The sequence below is a fragment of the Phocoena sinus genome, chromosome 12, assembly GCF_008692025.1.
Source record: "Phocoena sinus isolate mPhoSin1 chromosome 12, mPhoSin1.pri, whole genome shotgun sequence".
NCBI classification, from domain to species: Eukaryota; Metazoa; Chordata; class Mammalia; order Artiodactyla; family Phocoenidae; genus Phocoena; species Phocoena sinus.
This window is the reverse complement of record NC_045774.1, coordinates 69,520,581-69,539,693: the sequence shown is the minus strand read 5'-3', so window position 1 is coordinate 69,539,693 and position 19,113 is coordinate 69,520,581. Positions and strand designations below refer to the sequence as shown.

Genomic DNA, 19,113 nt, shown 5'->3' with positions numbered 1-19,113 from the left:
AATATTTATTGAACATTAAGTACACTTTGATTAAAATCCAGTCTCTTTACTGAAAGTCCCTGCCAACCTCTCCAGACATTCTTACGCTACTTCCCATTTTCCAGATGCTTCCATCTCCTGTATAGGAGATGGAAGCATCTGGAAATAGCTTCCCCCAAACCACCACCACTTCAAGGGCTTTACACATATTTACTCCTGTGTCTGGAATGCTTATTCCTCTATTTGTATAGTAAAGCTTAAATGTCACCTCATCAGAGAGCCACCCGGATCACTCTGTAATGAAGTGTCACACGTTCATTCTCCATACCAGTGTTTTTAATTTTTATATTTTTCACTTACTATCTATGCCACCCAACACTACCACTCAGTGAACAAAATTTATTTCCTGATGAACTTGCTCATTAGAGGTGCCTCTCATTTCAGTGATCGCTCCATAAATGGGGGCCCTACGCTTTGACATAATCGAAACCTGTATCACTTCCAAATCTGGAATTCAGATTCCCTTTCTCCAACCACAATCTCTCCAGCTCATCTGCTCGAGATACCTCCACTAAAAAGTATTTCCACCTCATCACGAATAACAGTTAATGCTACCACTTGCTCACTATTCATCAGTTCACTCCCGGCCCTCAACTTGTCTGGCTTAGAGACTAGATCCCACTTTGCAAATATCCTCAGACCATACCCCTGCACCTCCCTTTATGTCGTGATCTGGAAAAATCGCAGTTTTCTGTCTACTCTTGAGCAGTTGAATAGGAGAAAATTGTTACAACAGGCAGGTTTATAATCTCAAAACTTAAATAGGCTCAAAACTGGCAATTTTTCTGCAGTTTTATTGTAACAACTTGTTTCCACAAACTTAAATGATTTATGTACTCTTTTTTTTTTTTCTTTTTTCTGCTGAGAAAATACAAAAATTTGACAGGAACTTTCTCAAATTTCATCACTAAGTTTACAAACCCGTCTATATCTTCACTCCCTTCTACTTGTCAAAAGCCCTCCTCACCTTCTCAGAAACCTTGAATTAACTACTCTTGTTTCATCAATCTTTCTTTTCCTAGATCCTTTCCAACAGCTCATATTAGTCCCTAATAGCTACTGTTCTTGAAAGAAAAGGGGGAGAGTGGTCATTTGATCCCATCCAACTATAACCCCTTTTATTTAGTTCCCATCATAACTAATCTGAGTTGCCTCCATTTTTCATTTACTACCACTTTGTGTGTCCCTACAACTTTGCTGAAAGTGCCTTCATCAGGATCACCAGTCTCTTCCATGCTGTCATACCTGTAGGTTCTTTTTCTGCCCTCATTTACTGCCTCAGGAGCATTCAGTAGGGTTGAGGACTTCCCCTTTGAAGTATTCTCCCTTGGATTTCTTGGCATCTTCTCTTGGCTTTCTCCTTATCCTTACAGCAGCGGTTTCTGGCTGCTCCATCACTGACTCCAATCCTAGTTCCTCTTCCAGGACCTGGACCTTTGGCTCCTTGTGTGACTCTACACTCTCTTTGGATGGTGTCCATTCTGTGGAGCTTAGTATTATCAGTGTACCTGTCACACCTAAACACATAACCCTAGGACCAAACTTGTTATAGTTCCAGGCTTTCATGTTCAGCTGCCTACCTCATAGTTAGGCATATCACGTCATATCAAAGTCATTTTCCCCACCCCGCCTTCAACCTGTTCCTTTCCCAGTACTCTGTCTGAAGTCACTACCTAGGTTTCTCAAGGTAGGTTCTCTAGCCCCATGGCCAGTTAGTTATTCCATTACAGCACTCAGCTTCCTTGATAGCATTCATCTTGAGTTGTAATGGCTTTTTTTCTGCCGTGCTTAAATCTCATGCCGCCACCACCACTGCCGCAAAACCAACCTATAGGTTGCACAAGGGCAGAAATGTTTCTAGTTAGATCGCCTACTGCTTTATGCCAAGCACCTAGTCCAGTACCTTAAACATAGTATGTACTTAGCAGTAGTAAAATTTTATTGAATGCTTAAATGGAAGTTGAAGAAAACTTGACTCAAACTCTCATGGAGCTCAGAAGTACACAATTACCATCATTACTAGTTCTGGGGGTACTGTAAGAATATATAATGGCGTGAGAATATGATACTGCATGGTCTGTAGTGAGGGGAAGCAGTTAATGAAGACTTCACTAAAGAAGGAGGTATTGGAGGAAGCAAGGCAGAGAAAGCTCCAGGCTAAGGGGAAACTGAAAAACTGGTAAGAATAACTTTTGAGGAAATGGTAAAAACAAAAAACAAAAAAAAACCTGATAGCGTTTGAAGTAAGCAAGGACCACATCACACTGTGTCTTAGACCTAATTGGACTTTATCCTGGGTTCACATTTGGGTTTCAATCAAAAGAATAAGATTCTTACATCTGCAGTTTTGTGGGTTTTTTAAAATTATTTTTGGGCAGAGGCTACTCTTCATTGTGATGTGTGGGCTTCTCATTGTGGTGACTTCTCGTTGCAGAGCATAGGTTCTAGGCACGCAGGCTTCAGTAGTTGTGTGTGGGCTCTAGGGCGTGCGGGCTTCAGTAGCTGTGGCGCACGGGCTCAGTAGTTGTGGCGTGCGGTCTCCAGAGCACAGGCTCAGTAGTTGTGGTTCACGGGCTTAGTTGCTCCGCGGCACGTGGGATCCTCCCGGACCAGGGATCGAACCCATGTCCCCTGCATTGGCAGGCGGGTTCTTAACCACTGTGCCACCAGGGAAGCCCCACATTTTCAGTTTTAGAAGTTCACTCTGGTGAGAGCATTCTATTGGGGAATTCAAGTAGACCAGTTAAGAAGGCTGTCCAAGTCATCCAGGGGAGAGGAAACTGTCGGTGTGGAGTGGTGATGGCTGAAGGAGAAAGGTGGATGGACTGGAGAGACCAAAAATATTTGAGAGGACTTGATCATTATGAGTTATGGGAAAGGAAGAGGAGGGGAGAAGCAGAGAAGATTTCCAGGGTTTTGCCTTGAATAAGTAGTTGAAGAAGTACCATATGTTCAGGTAGGTGAGACGGGAAGAGGAGCCGTTTTGTGAATGGGTGATTGGCTATAGGAAAAAGTGCATAGAAAGGGTTCAGGGCTGAACTCTGAGGGACTCAGTATTTAAAAGTAGATTAAGGGGCTTCCCTGGTGGCGCAGTGGTTGAGAGTCCGCCTGCCGATGCAGGGGACACGGGTTCGTGCCCCAGTCCGGGAGGATCCCACATGCCGCGGAGCGGCTGGGTCCGTGAGCCATGGCCACTGAGCCTGTGCGTCCGGAGCCTGTGCTCTGCAACGGGAGAGGCCACAACAGTGAGAGGCCTGCGTACTGCAAAAAAATAAAAATTAAAATAAAAGTAGATTAAGTGATAGGAAAAATCATGAGACATAGGATGGAAAGCATCCTCCGGCTTTAGTGGTAAAGTAATTAGTGACCTTGACAATTATGTAGTTTGAATGGAAGCCAGTTTTGAGGGATGTAGAGAGCAAGTGTACACGCCTATTTTTGGAAAGTTGGTTGTGAAAGAGAAGATAGAATGGTAGCTGGAGAGTGTTATGGATTCCAACTAGTTTTTACAAATGGAGCATATTTTAAGTGCCAGTGAGGAGGATTTGGTAGAGAGGGGTTCAGATGTGAGAAATAGATTATCATAAAATTCTTTACTTTCTGGCTTGGGTAATTGTGAATGATGATGCTGTTTACCAAGACAACATACAGGCGTACCTCAGATACTATGGGTTAAGTTCCAGACCACCGCAATAAAGCAAATATCGCAATAAACTGAGTCACACAAACTTTTTGGTTTCCCAGTGTGTATAAAAGTTATGTCTACACTCTACTGTAATCCGTTAAGTATGCAGTAGTATCACGTCTGAAAAACAATGTGCACACTTTAAAAATGCTTTGTTGCGGGGGCAGTGGGATGAATTGGGAGAATGACTGACACACATACACTGCTGTGTATAAAACACAGCCAGTGAGAACCTGCCGTAGAGCACAGGGAACTCGGTGCTCTGTGGTGTCCTAAACGGGAAGGGAATCCAAAAAAGGGGATATGTGTATGCGTATAACTGATTCACTTTGCTCTACACAGCAGAAATTAGCACATTACTCAAAAACAGCTATACTCAAAAAAATTAATTTAAAAAGATGCTTTATTGTTAAAAAACGCTAACCATCATCTGAGCCTTCAGCTAGTTGTAATCTTTTGGCAGGAATAACATCAAAGATCACTGATCGCAGACCACCATAACAAATAGAATAATAATAAGTTTGAGATACTGCAAGAATTACAAATGTGGCAAAGACGTGAAGTGAGCAAATGCTATTGGAAAAATGGCCCCGATAGACTTGACACAGGGTTGCCACAAACCTTCAGTTTGTAAAAAATGCAGTATTTGTGAAGTTCAGTAAAGCAAAGAGCAATAAAACAGGTATGTCTGTAGAAGGAACATAGCATTGAAGGAAAGGCTAATACTGAGTTTGAGGTTCTTGTAGGTCATTAAGGCGGAGAGGTATAGTGATCAGTTCTTTATAGGGGTCTGAAACAGCTCTGTCCCTTGAGGATAAGCATCCTGTCTTTGTCTCCTATCTCCTGAGCATTTAGCCCATAATCTGAGGTATAGTAAGCACCTGATACATTTTGCTGGAATTGAAAGAAGCAGCAAGCACGTAGGGGAAAAAATACGTCAGCACAGAGAGAACCCTGAGGAACACCAATACTTAGTGGACACTCAGTGGGCAGAAGAAAAAGTAGCAGAGAAGACTTGGGAAGGAAGTGTTAGGTGACAGCCAGGAAAGGAGGTAGGGTATGGAGCATTATGGAAGCCAGAAGAGAGAAAATGGGGAAGGAAACTAGTTAGGAGCTGACCTTATTGGAAGGCCTTTAAGGTAAAGTCGAATATTTATGAATTCTGGGGAGGTACCCATTAAAGAGGCAGAAGCTGACATAGAGTAGTAGATGGAACCTGGTCTCAAGAACAGGTGGAGGTATTAGCATTACCAAATAAAAAGGACATCTCTTAGACTAAGTCTGTTAAGTAGGAATGTTGAGTTCCTAGGAAACAGAACATTCCTGCTCCAGAAGAAGCCTTGGAAAAGTAGGAAGTCAACATTTAAATGTTAAAGTTTGAAGTGAGGAATGAGAGAAGGGGCCAAATATAAAAGGATTATTGATCAGCATTCAAGGCCCAGCTGAGTTAGGAGAGCATAATCTTGTAGTAGCACTGTCTGCATGGTTATGTAATATTTCCAGTAGTGTTCCTCAGCTTGAACAGTGGAGGAAGAAGGAAGAGGTTGCATAGTCCCAGGAGGAGTATTATTACATCAATGAATTGAGGCTGGTTAGGGTAGGAAACAAAGCCAAGAGGACAGAAGAAAATGGAGTGGTCTGGCTTCCCTGGTGGCGCAGTGGTTAAGAATCCGCCTGCCATTGCAGGGAACAAGGGTTCGAGCCCTGGCCTGGGGAGATCCCACATGCCGCGGAGCAACTAAGTCCGTGCGCCACAGCTACTGAGCCTGTGCTGTAGAGCCCGCGAGCCACAACTACTGAGCCCGTGCGCCTAGAGCCCGTGCTCCGCAACAAGAGAAGCCACCCAGTGAGAAACCCACCCACCACAACAAAGAGTAGCCTCCGCCCGCCACAACTAGAGAAAAGCCCACGCACAGCAACAAAGACCCAACGCAGCCAAAAATAAGAATAAATAAATTTTTGAAAAAAGAAAAAAGGAGAATGGAGTGGTCAAGGGACTGGAGGTCTTTTTTTTTTTTGAGGGGGGGTTAGAAGATTCAGTATTATTTATTTTTATACAATTTTTAAATTTTGGTGTATAGTTGATTACCAGTGTGTTTCAGGTGTGCAGCAAAGTGATTCAGTTATACATGTATCTATTTTTCAACTTCATCTCCCAATTATTACAGATTATTGAGCAGAGTTCCCTGTGCTGTACAGTAGTTTCTTGTTATCTATTTTAAATGTAGCAGAGTGTACGTGTCGATCCCGAACTCCCAATCTATCCCTCCCCCCGACCCTTCCCCCTGGTAACCATAAATTCTCTAAGTCTGTGAGTCTGTTTTTGTTTTGTAAATAAGTTCATTTGTATCATCTTTTTTCAGATTCCGCAGGAGGTCTTAATGGTGCCAAAGAGAGGGTATAGTAGGCATAAGGCCAAGAATTAGGTATGAAAGACTGGAGCATTGCAATTTAAGATTTTAGGAGTAATGTAACACAGTGTCTGGAAATGGCCAGAGAACTATGTTTCTGAATTAGAATGTAGATGAAGGCTGACAGAGTTGAGAAATTGAAACAGCTTTTGGTCTAATTTATTGGATGGACTGTACACCGAAGATGCCGTTAGTAGGAAGTGGTGTAAGAAGAGTGAGTCCAGTGCTGAAGTCCTAAATTAAGAGATTCAGTGGAGAGCGTGCTTCCAGGCTACATGGTACACGTAAGGAGTTTTGGAAAGTAGCTTCTTCATGGTATCCTCTTGGCCCAAAAGTCTTGGGAGATCCAGGTTAAGTTAAGATAAAGTTGCAGAATATAGAGATGAGCTTTGAATTCTTTCTTCAAGACCAAGAGTACAGTCTAGCAGGAACCTGCTCTATCTAGCTTTCCCAGGCCTAAGTCCCGTGTGTGAGATCTGCTAGTAATAGTAAAACAGTTAATATTATTTGACTTTTACTACGTGCCAGGCACCGTGCTAGGAACTTTCCTTGTACTTCCATTTCTTCTTTCACCAACTCTTAAAGAGTTCGGTGCTCTTATCCTCATTTTAAGATGAGGACAGTCTAGGTGTCTTGCCTGAAGATTGCACAGCTAGTATGTGGCAGAGCTGAGGGCTGAAACCAGGCAGACTGACTCCAGAGTTTGTACATCCCTTGGTATGGAGAACACAGGCAGCCACATGAGCTAAGAGGTTGCTCAGTGTCTTTAGCTGGAATGATGTTGTGAAGATTGTCCTGGTAGCTGGAGGGCATTTTCCCCAAGTGATTAGGAAACAGTATTAGGAGATGATTTGTAAATGATACTCCTTTTTTAAGACCCACATTTATGAAATTTTTTCGTCTATAGTTTAATATTGATTCCAAAGGAGGGAAAACCACTTCTGGAAGCCAATCTAGAGCCGTGAAGGTAGGGAACATAGAGGAGCAAAGGGCCCCTACTGGTGATGTTCACTCAGAAAGCAAAGGAGCTGAGAGACAGAAGGAAATGAGAAGCCACTGTGGAGGGCTAGAGTGGATTCTGCCTAGCTCTCTACTCACTCTAGTCAGTGTGTATGGGGAGCCCTATAACTGAGACTAATAATAGGGGTTTTGTTTGCTGCCCCCTTAGCCACCAGGTTCTCGTGTTCCCCAGAATAGCTATGGGTGTGGCAAAAGAATGTTCATTCTGCAAGCTGCACTTGCACAGACTTTAGTGCTACCAGTCCTGGACCCCCTAAGTGCCGCTATCCCACAGGGGAGGTTGGAGAAGAGGAACGGGGCATTGGGGTGGTAATAGTAGCCCTCATGTGCCGAGGTCCCTGCCAAGCAGTGAGGTGTTGAAGTCACAGGGCTTTTGAGGACACGGTGGGTTTCAAACTATTCAGGAGCAGATCACACGAGGAAATTCTTAGAAATCAGGTACCTAGGAGTCATCCTCACCAGGAGACTGCCCCCGCCCTTGCCAAGTCAAAGTCCTCCCTTTTATACGGAGGCTTCACAGTGTAAAGCAACACCTAGACACTTAGGGATGGGAAGGGGGATGGGATTATACAGAGCATCAATCTCTTACATATTTCTACAACACTTCTGCAATCAGTACAACCGAGATGTTCAAACAACTGGAACCTTTTGGTAATTCTTGCTTGTTACCTCCAACCCTACAAAACCACTTAGTTAGCTGGTAAACTCATTACATTTACTTATTTGAAAATTTCAAAAGCATCCTTAATGTATTTGCTAAACCTGCTTACAGCTACTTAAAACTGGAGCATTACAAAGTTTTTTTCTCAAGTATATCTGTCCTCAAAGGAAATTTTCTAATCCATGGTGGCAGTCGGGTGGTGTTCTAACCTGATTTATACAGCTTAAAGTGTAATTCTCAACCCCTGCTCCATGAGAAGAATAGGAAACTTAGCAACCCTGTTTTATAAAGACAGTGACATACGGGGAAATTAAATGACTTGTGACAGTAAACCTACAAAACAGGTCTCTTGACCCCTGGTTCAGAACGCTTTCTCTCTGTCCTGCTGGTTGAAGGTGTTGCCATTTCAAAGCAGGAGGATGAAGGTGGAGAGTGGCAGGGTTATACAGGGAAAGTTCTCATTGGAAATATGGGAAGCAGTGCCATATACTTATTTTAGTAATAAGGCAAAATTATAAGTTGTCACATGTCATGGCATATGTTGGTGTCTTACACTTTAAAAATAGTTTTTCTAAAAAAAAATGCAGTCTACATGTTACCAATATAAAACGAGAAACTGAAGCAACTCTAGTTTCTTCCAACAAAACCCTGATCCCACACCAGTTCCCCAGCCGAAGTAGATGAGCCAGAAGTATGAAAGGCAACAGCACCTCTGCTAGAAGTGAAGCAACCAGAAACATCCAGAATGTTCTGTGTGATAGTGGTGTGCACTTTCCAACACAAAATAGTGATTGGTTGTATGTAATCATTGAGCTTTTAACTTGTATTATTGTGCTCCTGTGCTCGCTTGCACTCTCTCTGTCTCTAAGCTTACAGCCCTGACAATGAGAGAAAATCTACATTTCGATTTTAAAACTATAGGCTGGAACCCAGCCTTCCTACAGCCTGGCTATGTTTTGTTTTCTTTTCACTAACCAACCTATAGCGTGTAGGCAGCTTTTTTCAGAAGTACAGCAGGGAAGCAAAGGGCAGACATGTTCCAGCAGAGCTTTCAAGTCTGATCTATTGAATCAGGCACTCAGTGGAGCTGCAGTTTGAGCACTGAGCTCAAAGATCCTGGAAGGGAGGCTTGGGAACCCAAGAGTGAAGTCTGGCTCTATCTAGTAGGACAATGGGTAATATTTAATAATCGTGTCAGACACTGCTCCTGATATGTCCACTGATTTAATCACAACCATAGGAGGTAGCTGGCTGTCACCACCGGACTCATCTATTCCAGGAGACCCATGTGTTCTTACTGAGGTTACCAATCCTAGAATACTGCTTGAAGGGAAATTTATATAATAGTTATAATAGTATATATGTACATGTACACACACATATGTACGTATACCTTCAGCAGAGAAAGCAGACATTGTAGTAGATTTTATAACCCTGTCAGAGTGGGAAGAGAGACCCTGCCACCATTTGGATTTGGTAAAATCTATATTTAAATCCTGTTATTACCTTGCTTTCCCATCTCTATTAGAGGCGATGTTCATATTGGCATCCCAGGAAAAGTTACATACACTCCTTTTCAGCAGTCGTGTATGCACGTCCTATTCCATAAATATTTAGATGGTTTTTGTGCACTTGTCTCTCAGTGCATGTTCTTTAATTCACTTCACTTGTAGCTGCCAGCATCTGTCTCTCTGACTTAAGGTTTGTAAGCCTTTGCTGGAATGAAGTTGGTCTGGAAGTGAAATTTGAGGTGCAGCTCATTTACCTGCGTATAAAATAAGTTTAAAGTGGGTATGTGTGTGTAAACTCCTCAGTTCCAGAGGCTTTGCTGTATCAAACGCTGGTCAAACGCTGAGCTGCACAGGACTAAGAGGCCACAAGGTGGCAAGCTAAGACTGGGAAGTGTGTGTGTAGCTAAGGTCCAGAAACTGAACCAGGAATTACGTTTTCATTGTTTTTAAAATTATCTTTATAAGGGGTATGGGCTAATATGTGGTGGTCATTTATATTTTTGACTACTTATGATAGTTTGAATAGATATTGGAACAGTTTTAAAAATTGGGAGATGACTATGATATATTAGCTGTTGATTCATTTTAGGAAAAATAGGCCACCGTTTACAATGGAAACAGACTAGAGTCACCTTGCATGGACTGTACATATTTTTAACTTTTCCCAAAGCACCAGTCGAAAAATCTTGTTCTGATAAGAAGGTAGTCAGTGCCACCTCCACATGCAAAGGAGGCTTGGAAATGTGCCTTTTAAGCTGGGCACGTTGCCACTCCCAACAAAATCAGAGTCAGCTAAATCAGAATTAGTTGCCTAATAAAGTAAAACAAACAAAAACTGGAAGCAACACAGTCGGCCATTACATGGAATACCAATATTCCAGAGATCTTTGAAGCTATTTGTACAGGAAGCTTCTGGAAGGCTAGATTTGGAGTTTTAAATAACCGAATTCTTGCTCTGTCATTTCCTCTAACGTTAGGCAAAGTCACTTTATCATTCTGAGTTGTAGTCTTCTCATTTGGAAGTATTTTTAAGGTTTCTTCCAATTCCAGAATACTATGATTTTTTAGCTTATACAACATAGTTGCGCTGTAAATTTCATGAATACATTAATTGCTGTCAGCAACTAGTGTGGATTAAGCCCTTAAGGTATGAAGATGAAGGCCTTGGCTCTGCCTGCATTCAATATGCTCATAGTTAGAGGGGGGATTAAAAAAAACAAGCAAATAACGGAGGGAGAAGTGATATAATACAGCCATGTATTAATATCTAACATTTTAAAAAATAACCTCTATGTGCCAATGCTTTGCGTGGATCACCTCATTTAATTCGCTCAACAACCCTATAAGATAGGTATTATTTATCCCCATTTTATATCAAAAATTTGCTCTCTGATAGAAATATTTGATCCAGACTTTGAAATGAAATTAGAATTTCTCAAGCTGAAGAAAAGATGAATGAAAACATTGATTATCTTACATGTCACTATAATGCCATGATTTTAAAGAAGGTAAATCTTACAACCATTTCTATGGAACTGCCTAACTTGTTTGTTGTAATGAGGAGTCTTGTTATTGTATAATACATGAAATTTGTTTTTTTTTAAGGCAATTCTCTATTAATCAGAGATCTTTCTGTGGTATCAGGTTTATATAGTGATATAGCTAATATAAAGTCTCAGTGCTTTATCAGGCAATCATTTAATTGTGATGCAGTTCAAATTGATAGAACATTTCTATATTAGGTAAAAATCTTTATTTCTTTGATGTTCACCCATTGGTCCTGGTTCTCAAATCTTGGAACATGAAATAAGTTATTTGTTTTCCAAGCATTGGGAAAGTCATTCCCTATAGTCTGAACACGAACTTCTAGGACAACAGAATTAAGTGAACTTTCTTTCATTAGCGTCATATTACACTGTGTTCATGTTAAGGTGATGGACAGCTAAAGCTCCACGGACTTTACCTCATGAACCAATATCAATCCTGGTCTCATATTAAAATTTAAATCTTGATGCAGAATGATTACTTGTTGCATTTCACCTGACTTGTTCTTTTTTTATATATTTTATTTACTTATTTACTTATTCTGGCTGCACCGCAGCGGCCTCTTCATTGCAGCATGCGGGCTTCTCAGTTTCGGCATGCATGTGGGAGCTAGATCCCTGACCAGGGATCAAACCTGGGCCACCTGCATTGGGAGTGCGGAGTCTTACCCACTGGACCACCAGGGAAGTTCCTCACCTGACTTGTTCTGAACAAAAGTCTATTGAGATCTTTAAACACGTCTCATTTCTACCTTTCAATATCCTGGTCATTTCTTTTGTCTTCAGTAGATAGAAGCGTGCCTTCTGTGTCTTCATCCTAATTAGTAATATGAATGTAGTCAGGAACTGTTTTTGTCTATAAGTGAAAGAGACTAACAAATCAATGACTTACATCAGGTGGGAGTTAAGTTCTCTTTCACATAACAACAAAAACAAAAGCATGGAGACAGGCGGTGCAGAGCTAATGGCAATTCCATAATGGTGTCAATGTCCCAGGAGCTTTCTTTCTGCTCTTTCATCCATAAGGTCTTGCTTCCATCCTCAGAGTCACCTCATGGTAGAAAATGTTCACTGCAGCTCCAGCTATGATGTCTCAGTCAGGAAGAGACGGGGGGAGCAAAAAGCATGCAAGGTAGATCGGCTCCACTTTTTAACTCTCCCCAAAGCATCAGTCACGAAATCTTGTTTTGACAAGAAGGTTGTCACACACTGCTAACTACATGCAAAGGAGACTGGGAAATGTGCTTTTTTTTTTTTTTTTTTTTTTAAGGTGGGCACATTGCCACCCCCAACAAAATCAGAATTCTTTTAGGTGGAGAGGAATAAATATTGGGTAGATTAAACATGGAAGAGGCAAGAGGAACACAAAGATTTTTTTCCCCAGAAACACCGTACTCCTCAGTACCAGGGACCTAAGCTGTGGCAATACAAGGATGTGAAGAGATGAATGAGACAAGATTCTCGACCTTGGTCACGGTCAGTAGTTTTAATCTCATCATTAAATTAATGTGATTAGGAGCAATCTTCTCTAAGAAGATTGGCTTATCAGGTTTGCTAATCTTCTACAGAAAGGTCTCAAGTTACTGTACTTACTCTCCTTTGAGATCAATGCTTTTTAATTGAAGGCACTTGGCTAACCTAGTGAGTCATACTTTCAGTAACGGGATTGATGATCATCAATTTCGTTAATGACATTTTTATAACAAGAATGTGGAAATTGTACTGCTTAATATTTGTCTCCTCTGCCCCAGTCCTTTCCCTGAGGGCTAGGACTCTGGAGTCCACTTCTTCAACTTCCTGTTGCTCTGCACAGACAAGCAGAGCCTGCTGCAGTTCTATACCACAGCCATTCTGCCTATCTCCACTCTGACAGGAGACATTAATGTCTGATAGAAACTTTAAGATAAAAATAAGTTAAAGATTAAAAAGCTAAAACAAGATTTAAAAAACTACGTATATCACTTTTGTCTGGACAACATTTTTTTCTTTTTTCTTTTAATAGAAAATTAAATCTCCACAGGTGGCGAAGGATCCGATACTTCACTTGTAAGTAGACGGGAATGGTGGCTTATTTGGGTAACATCCAGAGCTCATTTCCCATTGCTTTCGGACAGAATTTATGGGTACAGTTATAGAATTTTAAAAGATCATCTACATCTTCTCAGAATAGGAAGGCTGTTCGTTAAACTCTCTGGCACAGTGGAAACAAGATAGATCTCTGGAAAATTCTCAGAACTCGCCACAATCACCGGTGTCTTTTACAGCTGAAAGAAGATTTGCTTTGTGAGAAAAGACCCAATTTTATATTAAAGAAAGAGCTGCTGGCAGGTCTCTCCCAGAATGCCTCCCTTGGGCTTTTGTCATTAAAATTCAATTGAACGCTGACATTTTTTACCTCCACGTGCCCCATCACTGCTTTCCTTCCTCACCAGTTTTTCACAGAGCTGCAAAATGCCCTCTCCTTTGTGCTGTGTCATACTAAATATACAGGCAAAATAAAATGTAAACTAGGAATACACTGGCATCAATGTTTAAGGCAAGTGTTACATGCATGTGATGAGATGCGAGCTAGAAAGAGATGGGGCACTTTGGGGTTTTCAATTGCTTTATTTTATTTATTAAAAATTTAAGGGCTTCCCTGGTGGTCCAGTGGTTAAGACTCTGCGCTTCCACTGCAGGGGTCGCGGGTTCGATCCCTGGCCGGGGAAGAACCCGCATGCCACGCAGCCAAAAAATAAAAAATGGTTAAGGCATCTTTGGGAAATATAGAGATTTTTTTTTAAATTAAAAACAAAAGTACATGTGAAACAATGAAAAGATTTATAAAGAAAAATTTCATCTCTCCTTCTCTTATTGTAACCAGTGTTGGCATCCTTTCCCGTCTTTCCTCCTATTGACACAAACATTCTACACATACACACATGTAAAAGTTAGGATGCTTGAAGCCTAAGAAGGAAAGGCTAATACAGGAGAAGAGTCATACCTCTTTTTTCTATTATACAGGAAAGAAATTAATGAAGAACATGATTTTATTAGGACTCTTTTAGTTGCAAGGCCCAGAAACCCAATTTAAACCAGTTTAAACAAAAATGGGGAATTTATCTTCGATGTAACTAAACTGCAGAAAGGGTAGGGGTGGAGCCAGTGTCAGGGATAGCAGGATCAAAGAATTCAAACATCCTCAGGTCTTTGCCTTTTTCCCCCTCCCCTCTAGTCTTTGCAGTTTGTCTCTCTGAAGAAAGTTGGCTTAATTTCCTTGGGAAGATTGGAACCATAGCCACTTGCACGCTTGGCATTCTTCTATCCAAGTACTTGAAAAAAAGATACCCTCCAGCTCCAATTAGAGGAAAACCTGTGGCCAGGGGCAAAGTTGTAACCAGAAAGATTCTGGGGATGAGGACAAGGGAAACAAAATAATTGCAAGTCAGGAATGGCTTGAGTGAAATTAGAAAGACATCTGTTTAGTGATCTGGGAAGCCTGATATGGTGAGCAGGTTGTTTAAGGCAGAACTATGGTGATTGTTAACTCTGCTTTTACTAGCTGTGTGTCCCTGAAAGGAGTAACTGCCTTTGCGGGTCTCACTTTCTTCATCTCTAAGGTTACTATCTGAGCACCAGAAGCTTGTAGGGGGGTCAAGTGAGGTGATGTAAATACAAGATACAGGTGTGAGATACTCAACCCCATCTTCACCTCCATGCTCCTTGATGGAAGTGGAAATTTTCTGGAGGTGGGAATTATATCTAAAGATGCACAACACAGTGTCTTGCTTCTATTAATCATTGCTCCATAAATATTTATTGATAAGAGAAAGAATAAAGATGGCAAAATTTAACTGCCAATTTCTCTCAATCAAATGCTTTGGGTCTTCACTGACACCAAGACAGCCTCCAGAATGTTCATATGGGAAACTCATTTTGTAAATTAATTAAGCTTTAAAAAGAAAAAAATTATTCCCCTTCCTATCTAAACAACTTTATGCATGGCCTTTACCTCCATTACTTTTAAGTCTCCTCTGTACGCAAAGTGGAAAGGCAAGAATGTACACATGCATCCAATCCTCTTAGCTTGAGCAGAGCTTGTTGTCATAACTGAGGTGAAGAGGCTGAGGTCCCCAAAGGCGTTTCAGCAGCAAATTCATCCTCAGACTGAAAAATTCCCTGATGTCCATTCCAGTTCTGTGCACTAAAACCCTATGTTCTAGATTCTATGCCATGATCAGGGCCTCCAAAACCTTAAACCTCTTTAACCACCTATTACTGTAGAAAAAAATATATGTTCCTTTAAGTCCTCCCTGGTTACCTGAATTTGTGAAGGCTAGCTTTTGTGAAGACACAAACATGTTTTCATGTCACAAGGTGAAGTACAATGTATACAAGTACCTGAGTCCAGCAGTGACATGTGGTGTAAACTGGAGGAGGGGGACCACAGAGTTCACATCCTCTCTGCTGTCCAGACAGTCTTTAAAACAGATTATGACCGCTGTTGGCGGCATGGTCTGGAGGCTACATAATGACACAAATAACCTTCGTTATGCATGAACTGTAGTGAGACATTTTATGTTAAAGAGGGCAGGCTGTGGAAGACATGACATAATTTTAGTTAAAATTACATTTTTATGAACTTACATTTTGTTTAAAAAATCCCAGCGGAGAAGAATGATTTCTGAGCTATCTTTACCAGGCAGGGTTGCAAATCCTATTCTAAAATTGTCAGAACAAGTTTTATTTCACAGAACAATCATGCCCAGTGCAGCCAAGTAACGATATCAATGACAGTCAAGTAACACCGCAAAACCACTTCATTTTTATTCTGGAGAAATGCACATATGTTAGAGTATTAAATCCAAGGAGAATATATCTGTGATTTTTTTTTAATAGGAAAGTAAAAGAAAGCCATAGTTTTCAAATCAAGTGATAATAAACATATCTTTTTCTTCTTTTTACATTTTTTGAACCAATGTAACAGCATAGCACACATTTTACTATCTATTCTAGAAGATGTACTAGCAAATCGTAGGCAAACTATGACATAGTGTATAGTACATTGTGAATTCCTGATTGTAAAAAGGTCCAACATATGGAAATTTACAAAGTATTTCACTGTTCTGTGGTTAAAGATAAGTGTTCAGTAACTATCAGGTAGGCATATTCTTTTTCTGGGTCTTCCCCTTGCTCCCTACCAACGTGCTTCTCTCTGTGGGACCTGCCTTCCCTCATGACTCTAGAATGACCCTTGCAAATGTCTGCTAGTTCAGGCTTAAGTGGAATTATCTCCCAGTAACATTTGTATTTAAGCTGGAGGCCAGTAAATGATGGCTTTCTTCCCTTTCCCCTAGTCCACTTATATCCAGGGACACCTAAACTGCAAAGCGTCCTGGGCTCTGTGGAGTTTTCCCCAGGCTGAACCCCCTCACTGAATGTGCTTCTGTGTGCCCCTGGTTAGCTGCTACCCCCACCCTCATCACAGGCTTTCTCTACAAAGTTTGAGTAGGGCTGAGTGAGTGGAGCATTGGCTGCCATTTGGAACGATTGCCAGTGCCTCAATTGTTGTTTGGAGGCCACCACATTCGAAAGAAGTGTCACTTTTTATATTTTCCAGTTGATAGATCTAAGCACTTAGAAAAATGCTGTTAGTTGGCTTTCTTCAGACTACGTTGCAATTAACCATTCAAACACAACTCATGTAGGGTTCATGTGGATGAACCCTACCACCAAACAATGAGACCTCTGTCTAGTATATACAACTGAGCACATATTGAAAAATTAAAAAATTCCTCCCAAGTGACATTAAGGCTGACACCCTTTGTTTTCCAAGGAAGCCTATGTCTACTTCAGAGGGATGAGGGTTTGCTTTAAGCCTCTTGTGTGCCACAGAGTACCTTTGTTTCCCCTCCCTGGGCTGTGCTCATGGCTGAGTCTAAATGGTGCTTCTGGAGCAAGGGAGGGGCCCCCATCTCACCATATTTAACATATCTGAGGTTATGGCACTCACACATTGAGGACTTGAGTTTTTTAGAGTATTTTTGGAGACAGCACTTAAAACACTTGAGGACCAAAAAACTCAGTTCAGTGAAATTCAACACAATGCACAGGCATGAGGTAATGACCAAGAAGAGGATGAAGATCGTTTTTTCCGTGGGTTTGGAGACGAAGCAGTCCACAGTGTTGGGACAGGGCTTCAAATCACACTTCATAAAGTAGGGAACACTAAAGCCACCATAGAGCTTGTAAAATAAAACCAGGAAGCCAATTTCAAAACCAGTTTTAACAATGAGGCTGATAAGGTAAGTGTACCACAGGCCCCCATCCATGGTGCCTGCGCTGACATAGAGTTTCTTCCTGTGCCTTTTCTCTCTACCCTCACGATAGGCTACATGTAGAACTACCAGAAGTGAAGGCGTGGAGACCACGACCAGTTGTAAGGCCCAAAGTCTGACCTGGGAGATGGGGAAGTAGTAGTCAAAACACACATTTTCACAACCAGGCTGTCTAACGTTGCACTCAAACTCTTTCTGCTCATCTTTCCATACATGCTCTGCCGCCACCATGTAGACCAGCAAACGGAAGATGAACGTGACCGCCAGCCAGATCCGCCCGATCCCAGTGGAGTATTTATCTACTCCACTCAGGAGGTCTCTGAGGAACGTCCAACTCATGACTTAGATTCCAAAGAAGGCAATATTCTGCAAAAGAAAACAGTTTCATCATGATTCATTTACTTCTATTCCATTGATCATTTCTACTGTCTTACTTGTAGATTATGGAATTATGGAAGATAAACTTGACTTTTTGCATTATTACAACCCTGATGTTCAGGGCTCTCTAAGAATCCCATAGGATATGCTTGCTTTCATACAAGGAGATGACACGGCTGGTCCACAGGACGTAAGTGAGCCCATGCCCAGTTTAACTTGGAATTTGGCTTGTCATCCCACACACACTAGGCCATTCCCAGACAAATCCTTCTACTTTATGGCTTCTCTCTAAGGATGGTTGGGTTCTATGGCTGATCTAGAAAGAATTAGATATGAATCCCAAGGTGACCTTGGTACCTTGAGATATCCCTCACACGCCAGCTTCTCTTTTTTTTTGATGTTCTTTTTTTATTGAAGTATAGTAGATTTACAATATTGTGTTAGTTTCAGGTGTACAGCAAAGTGATTCCTATATATATTTATTTCAGGTTATTTTCCATTATAGGTTATTATAAGATACTGACTATAGTTCCCCGTGTTCTACAGTAAATCCTTGTTGCTAATCTATTTTATATATGGTTGTGTGTGTCTGTTAATCTCAAACCCTTAATTTATCCCTTCCCACCCTTTTCCTTTTTGGTAACCATAAGTTTGTTTTCTATGTCTGTGATGTCTACTTCTGTGTATTAATTTTTGGATTGCACACATTGAAGTTGTAGTCTCTACTCACTTTCTCTAATTTGTCAGTGCCCGTCCCTAATCCCTAAAGGTTATTCCCTGTCCCTACCGCCTCCTGTGTCCCGTATCTCACCCCAGCTGCTTGCCTACAATTTGATAGTGAGAAGTGAGGCTCTCCACTATGAACTCCCTCAAACTCATGCTCCCTCATCCCTCCAGATCTACTTACATTGGTGCCCAACTTACCTTCTTTACCCAGTTTGGAGGGAGAGGGTTGGTCTCTTCTCACCTCAAAATGATCATGATCATTCCAGCTCTAATCCCATTCTTGATCTACCCATTTCCCCTGCTCTGAATTCTGTATCTTCAGCCTCCACTGCCTCCTTCCTCTCAGTGTATAAACGTGCTGAAGTGTTGTCCATTTTTAGTGGGGGAATCTTCACAGCTTCTCTTTCTGACAACCTCTATCTTTATCCCTTATTTCTACTTCCTCAACTATTATTTACTCATCAACTCACTGAGTCTAGTTTTCCTTCTCAGCATTGCACTTAACTTCAACTACCTCTCAATTACCAAGTGTTCTGGACGCTTCAAATCTTTAATTTTCCTGTGGTGTTTGATACTGTTGCCTGCACTTGTGTTTTTGAAACTCTTTCAGTCTTGATTTCCATACCACTCTCCCCGCTCTTTCTGTTATTCTGATCCTCTTGATTGTACCATCTTGGTTGTCTTTGCCCAGCCCTGAACAGCTCTGTCCTCTGCTCTTTTCTCCCTCCATATCCTCTTCCTGCAAAACCTCATGCATTCCTACAGATTCAACTACTGCTTTCAGGTTCTTGTTTCTCAAATCTTAGGCTCCTCCCCGGACT

The 19,113-nt window shown here is 41.4% G+C and overlaps 1 protein-coding gene and 1 non-coding gene across 2 annotated transcripts; one reads left to right on the top strand and one right to left on the bottom strand.

The window, feature by feature from the left end:
- Positions 1-1,317: 1,317 nt before the first annotated feature.
- On the bottom strand, positions 1,318-17,527 carry GJB7 (gap junction protein beta 7). Its single transcript, XM_032650878.1, has 3 exons — positions 16,751-17,527; positions 12,524-12,767; positions 1,318-1,556 (listed from the first exon to the last, which is right to left on the bottom strand). The coding sequence occupies exons 1-3, from the start codon at positions 17,525-17,527 to the stop codon at positions 1,318-1,320; spliced, it is 1,260 nt and encodes a 419-aa protein (XP_032506769.1).
- TRNAG-UCC lies at positions 13,507-13,579 on the top strand. The gene has a single exon. It is a non-coding gene; the product is annotated as a tRNA-Gly (tRNA).
- Positions 17,528-19,113: the final 1,586 nt, after the last annotated feature.